Raw genomic sequence first — 6,541 nt, 5'->3', positions numbered from 1 at the left:
TTCGAGGAACTGACACATACATCCTCTACCCCATGATTTATTTTTATTCTCATGGGGAATGTGGGTATTGCTGACTAGGCTAGGATTTACTGCCATCAATTACGGATGTACATTGCCGTAATTCATTTTTGGGGTATAACCGTAGGTGCTTGGACTTTCCCACTGAAGAGTACTGAGCTGAGCTTGCAGCAATGGTGCACACACACAGCTTTCACTCAAGCATCACTGAAGTAAAGGCAAAGTACTGAAAATGCTGGAGGTCTGAAATAAAAAGCAAAACTGTGTTGAGAAACCTAGTCGGTCTGGCAATATTGGAGTAATGCAGCTTTTAATTGTTCCTTGTAAACTGCTAGTAAACTGCATGTGTTAATTCTCATATTCTTTAATAAAAGCCCTAACTGATACAAAATACACAATCAGCTCCAAACTACTGGATAGCCAGTCCAAAGGGATGTCAAAATTATTACAGATGCACCAGAGCTTTCCCATCTGTTAATTTTTGTATCCAATTCAACAAACATTTCAGGCAAACAGAACTCCCCAAGTATTGAACAAAAGATAGATATACAAACCATTTTAATATGAAAAAATGTACTTTGTTTTGCAAAAGATAAAAGCAACGTTATGTACAAAGACTGAACATTGAAGTAAATATAATGCCGAGGCTTGGCAATGGTTTTTGATGTCGTAAGATTGGAGGTTGATCAGAGCTTACAGAATACCAGATCAAGACAGTATATGTTAACCCATCCGCCATGAGGAAGTTTCCTAATAGATACAACACTGACATCAACTGGTGTCTTTCTTGAATGAAGAATCTCAGTTCAGATCTTGGCAAGAAGTGTCCTTCCTGACATGTCAGCACGTAAATTGTGTTGGGATGATTGACAGGCTATGACAAGCTGTTTCTTTTGAGGTTTAGGCCTCTCACATTTTAGAGTGAAATTTCTGGGTGCTAAAGTGTTGTTTAATCTGCACTTTTAGCTCCATTTATAGGATTACTGGAAAATATGAGAACTGCTTTTTTCAGAATTGAATCTATATGGAAACATTTTAAAGCAAATGTTTCAGTTTTGAATTAATCCCAATTATGTTCCAAGTTCCCCAATAACCCCATCCCATAATCTGCTCAGTTGTCAAATGCACTACACTTACTTCAAGAGTGTAAAATATAAAATACAAACATTTTGATGTGGTGATCTGGGTGGCAAATGGGCAGCAAGTTTGTGTCAAACTGTGACAAGAACAATAACTTCAGCAGAGGAAAAAGGGAGTCAAAATGAGTCACACAACTGTGCAAATAACTATATTCCAGATATCCTACCGCACAAGAACATATTTTGTACAAAACAAAAGATGGGCGAGGGATGATAATCTACACAATAACCACATTAATAATTTGACAAACTAGAAGGACATAACATCCCATATCCCAGCTCACATGAGGAATGGGAAGTGAGAGAATCAGGTCGAGAATGATGGGTAAAAACTTTGTGTATTCTACTGACAGGTCCAATCATCCTGACACCACAGCTGGAAGCAGTTGTGACAACACTACTGCAATTTCCCACAAGCTACTGGTTGTCAGGAGAACAGCATATTCATCAGTGGCTAAAAATGTCCTACAAAATCTTCATACTTACTGTGCGTTTTTTCATCTCTTCGAAGTTTTGGTGCCCAGTATGGCCTGTGAACTGCAGTTTTATGACCGTAAAAGGCGCTATAAAGATTCAGCCAGATGCCATGTGGAGAAACCTGCTGTCCGTCATGCCATAGCTGCCCACTGAGCAACTCTGACCAAAAACAAAACTCTCATTCTCAGTTAAAGCAAAGGAACCTCATTCAATAATCAAGTCTTAATTTTTGTTTCCAAAACCAAACAAAAGGTGTCCATACTGGAGCTGAGGAATTGCTTCTTGCACTTTATGGACTGATACTGACCCACAAGCCACACTCGGGATTGGCCTTCTCTAGTAGGAAGGAGGATGGCAGTGGGCAGTTCTTGTCCTCTAGCCCTTGAGACACAGCACCAGTCTGTGTGGCTTGTGGTAGCCCAGTTCACCAGTGTGGTGCGGCGCTACGCCTATCAGTCCTGAACGTCTGCTCCAATTCACGATAGCCAGCGATCTCATATTTCCACATCACTCTCCTTGTCATTATCGTGGTCACCATCATAAAACTCATTTGCAGCTTCCGGCCTAGAAAATTCATGGAGGTACACAAATAATCAATTCTTCCTTCACTCTAACTTTTACCATGAATACAAAATAATAAAACCATACAAATTAACCTCGTGTGAATTACTGCTATATATGATTGTTAGCAGTTAGAATGTACTGCCCAAAATAGAAACAAAGAAAATTTACAGGCCCTCCAAGCCTGAGCCGATACAAATGTACTGTCTAAACCTGTCGGTCAATTCCGAAGCATTTGTAACCTTCTGCTCCCCACCTACTCATGCACCTGTCCAGATGCATCTTAAACGAATCTACCGTGCCTGCCTCTACCAGCTCTGCTGGCAACGTGTTCCAAATGCCCACCATCTTCTGTGTGAAGTACTTGCTGCGTGTAACCCCCTTAAACTTCCCACCTCTCACCTTGAAAGCATGACCTCTCGTCATTGAATCCTTCACCCTGGGAAAAAAGCTTGTCTCTATCCACCCTGTCTATACCCTTCATGATTTTGTAAACCTCAATCAGGTCCCCCCTCAATCTCCTTTTTTCTAGTGAAAATAAACCTAACCTACTCAACCTCTCTTCATAGCTAGCACCTTCCATACCAGGCAACATCCTTGTAAACCTTCTCTGCACCTTCTCCAAAGCGTCCACATCCTTTTGGTAAGTGGTGCCCAGAACTGTACACAGTATTCTAAATGCGGCCGAACCAATGTTCGGTAAAATTTTAACACGACTTGCCAGCCCTTATACTCAATACCCTGTCCAGTGAAGGCAAGCATACCATATGCCTTCTTGATCACTCTATCCACCTGTACAGCAACCTTCAGGGTACAATGGACCTGCATTCCCAGATCTCCCTGACCATCAACTTTTTCCAAGGCTCTTCCGTTCATTGTATAATTCACTCTAGAATTAGACTTGCCTAAATGTATCACCTCACATTTGGCTGGATTGAAAGTCATCTGCCACTTTTCCATCCAACTCTCCAGTCTATCTATATCCTATCTATATCCTCCTGTATTCTCTGACAGTCCCTTATGCTTTCTGCCACTCCACCAATCTTTGTGTCATCTGCAAACTTGCTGATTATACCAACAGTGCCCTCTTCCAGATCATTTATATATATCACAAACAACAGTGACCCCAACGGAACACCACTGGTCACCTTTCTCCATTTCGAGAAACTCCCTTCAACTACTACTCTCTGTCTCCTGTTGCTCAACCAGTTCTTTATCCACCTAGCTAGAACACCCTGCACACCATGTGACTTCACTACATAAAATTCTTAGGTAACTTGACCTTCAGCCCAACAAGTCCACACCGACCCTCCAAGGAGTAACCCACCCAGACCCATTTCCCTCCGACTAATGCACATAACACTATGGGCAATTTAGCATGGCCAATTCGTCTGCCCTGCACATCTTTGAACTATGGGAGGAAACCGGAGCATCCAGAGGAAACCCACACAGATCCGGGAAGAATGTGCAAACTCCACATAGACTGTCGCCTGAGGCTGGAATCGAACCTGGGACCCTGGTGCTGTGAGGCAGCAGTGCTAACCACTGAGCCACCGTGCCCAATGATTTAATAACATTCAAATGATCATTGGGGTAAACTTGAGGGTGAAAATTTTATCAGACAAGGAGGAATAAATGGCCTCCTTCTGTACTGTCAGAATTCCATTCTATAAAATGTTGAGAAGGCTACCTTTGTTAGCCCTAACCTTAGTAGTTAAACCACACAGTTCTACCCAAATACTTTTTATTGTTCAAATTTCCTGATCTTTAATGAAGTCCCATGAGATTTTAACCCCTAGTCATACCGAACAAAACACAGAATTGATCACGACAATCAGCCATATGAAGGATGCTGATGTGAGCTCTGGCACAATACAACCTACCTATTATAGTTGTCCTCTGACCCACGCTCCTCTGGATCAGGTTCATCTGTCCGCTCATAGCTCAGTAAGTCTGAAGGCACATCATGAATCTGGACACTGGGAGCATGATTCAACATCTTCAGGTTCTCAAAGATTGTTTGCCTGATCTGATCCAGGTACTGAAACAGAAACCAGAAAAACCTGACATTAGAATCATTGAATTCTTTAGCTATATGCTCATTATCCAGTCTACCCATGCACTTTCACCCCCTGAAATGTGATAGCTGTTCCTCTCCTTCCGCCTATTGGCCATCCATTGATTTCAGCCCAGGATCACCCACCTCCAATTCTGCAGAGCGTCCATTTTGTACCAATTCTCCATCCATCGCCCTTTTTGGAACAGCGTTCCCTTTATTCCTCATCCTTTTTTTTGGACACTCATTAACAATTGGGAGAGAAGAAATCTTTCTAAAGCTTGATTCGATATTCTTTCTGCAAGCCATTCTGTTGCTCATGGCCCTCAGTTAATTTAAAAGGCCCACTAGATATTACACTTTGAGAATATGAATGTCCCACTTACTGTCCACCTCTCGACATCCTGTGAAGTGGTGATAAGGTGTCATGCTGAACTACTGGTGGCAGGTTTGATACAAACTAAGAGTTTCTGGTCCTCTTCAGACTTAAAGTGCAACTTTGTTGGCATGGTAAGTATTCCTGCTCTGTATCTGCACGAGGAGTATTTGATGGGGGCAGTATTCCTGAAGTGTAAAATGGAGACAGCACAGGGAGAGCTGAACTCTATACCTAATGTCGTGCTGTACCTGTCCTAGAAGTGTCTGATGGAAACAACGTAGAGGGAGCTTTACTGTGTCTAATTCATGTTGTGCAAGTGTTTGATGCTGGCACTCAGTATCTGAAAATTTGCAGTATAACATCCTTCAGCTCCCCAATGTAAATTCATCAAATCAAACTCCCAAACACCAACTGTTAGGGATGAAAAAGACTTGAAACACAAAGTAGAGTTTATGTTCGCAGAGCACCTGACTAACCTGCCTGGTGTTCTGGTTTTCGATCCTGGTGCTCACATCTGGGTGAAGTGTGAAGTCCGGAGCAAAGTATTCAAAGTATTCTGAGAGAAACAACGTTTTCAAAATTAATGCCAGTGAGTATCAAGATAGTACAGCACACCTCTCACCAAACCCAATGCCATGCCAGCCTTATACAATGAATAGATCTTCAAAAATGGAAGCTGGCATAAGATTCAAACAGGACTGGGTTTGCACTGAAATCAATTGTCACTACAATGTCTTCAGTCATTATACTGACAGCTGCAGTACTGACCCACACTCCTGGTTCAAGAGACAAAGTTTCTCCTTGAGAATTAGAAACTATAAGTCAGTATTCGAACATTTTGAAAGTAACAAAAACTGACCACTGAGCGAAACTGGAGGGTAAACGCACAATAGAATTAAATTCAATAGAACCAGTCTCAAACAAGGTTCACCAAACGTCTGAAAAAAACCCCATAGATTTACGGTCATGCAGTTGAGGACACGTGGCCAGTTTTGGTGCGTGAGTATGGCTGGTGAAGCCATAGTCACTGTCCTTCCCACGCTTCTAAGAATGTGATAATGCTGCCTCCTGGATCACTGCTGCAAACAGTGGTTTATTTCGTGGGAATTGAAGAGTCAACTGGAGTCGATGTGGGTAAAACGACCACAGCAGAAGCTGGAATAGACCATATGGCTTTGAGTAAACTCTGTTACTCAGAACCATTACAAGGCTCCACTTTCCCATCCACTTCACACAGCCTCTTAACTCTCTGTGATCAAAATAGGCCATTCCTGCTCTAAATATAGTCAATTAAACGGCACCTACAAGCATTTGAGGCGAAGAATTCCAAAGACTCACAGCTCTTTGCCATGGAAAAGAATTCTTAGTTGAGTCATAAATGATTTCCCCCTCATCCTGAGATGGTGCAACTGTGTTCTGGATAGCCCAGAAAAGGGTTATCCTCGTCTATCCTGTTAAGCCCCTTTAGAACCTCACGTTTGAACGAGTTCCCCTCTCACTTGTCTAAATGTCATTGAACATATTCAGTGGACAGAAAGGGCACGTTGCCTGGAGTCAGTTTAGGTGTTTTGGGGAGTTGTGGCTCTGTTCGCCGAGCTGGGAATTTGTGTTGCAGATGTTTCGTACCGTCTAGGTGACATCCTCAGTGCTTGGGACCCTCCTGTGAAGCGCTTCTGTGATGTTTCCTCCAGCATTTATAATGGTTTGTCTCTGCTGCTTCCGGTTGTCAGTTCCAGCTGTCCGTTGTAGTGGTCGGTATATTGGGTCCAGGTCGATGTGCTTATTGATTGAATCTGTGGATGAGTGCCATGCCTCTAGGAATTCCCTGGCTGTTCTCAGTTTGGCTTGTCCTATAATAATAGAACTCATGTTGCTTGTCATCTGTGTGTGTGGCTACTAAGGATAGCTGGT

At 42.6% G+C, this 6,541-nt stretch overlaps 1 protein-coding gene across 1 annotated transcript in view; it reads right to left on the bottom strand.

The window, feature by feature from the left end:
- Positions 1–559: 559 nt before the first annotated feature.
- hdac3 (histone deacetylase 3) overlaps positions 560–6,541 on the bottom strand; it is a 28,540-nt gene continuing 22,558 nt past the window's right edge. The window contains exons 12-14 of the mRNA XM_043703136.1: positions 5,107–5,186; positions 4,079–4,236; positions 560–2,198 (exon numbers count right to left, since the gene is read on the bottom strand). Of these exons, the coding sequence (XP_043559071.1) occupies positions 2,129–2,198; positions 4,079–4,236; positions 5,107–5,186 (308 nt within the window). The 3' untranslated portion in view covers positions 560–2,128. The remainder of the gene's footprint in view (positions 2,199–4,078; positions 4,237–5,106; positions 5,187–6,541) is intronic.

Source organism: Chiloscyllium plagiosum, chromosome 14 (assembly GCF_004010195.1).
Source record: "Chiloscyllium plagiosum isolate BGI_BamShark_2017 chromosome 14, ASM401019v2, whole genome shotgun sequence".
In the NCBI taxonomy this organism is placed as follows: domain Eukaryota; kingdom Metazoa; phylum Chordata; class Chondrichthyes; order Orectolobiformes; family Hemiscylliidae; genus Chiloscyllium; species Chiloscyllium plagiosum.
Note: the sequence above shows the minus strand (reverse complement) of the source record. Positions and strands in the feature narration are given on the sequence as shown.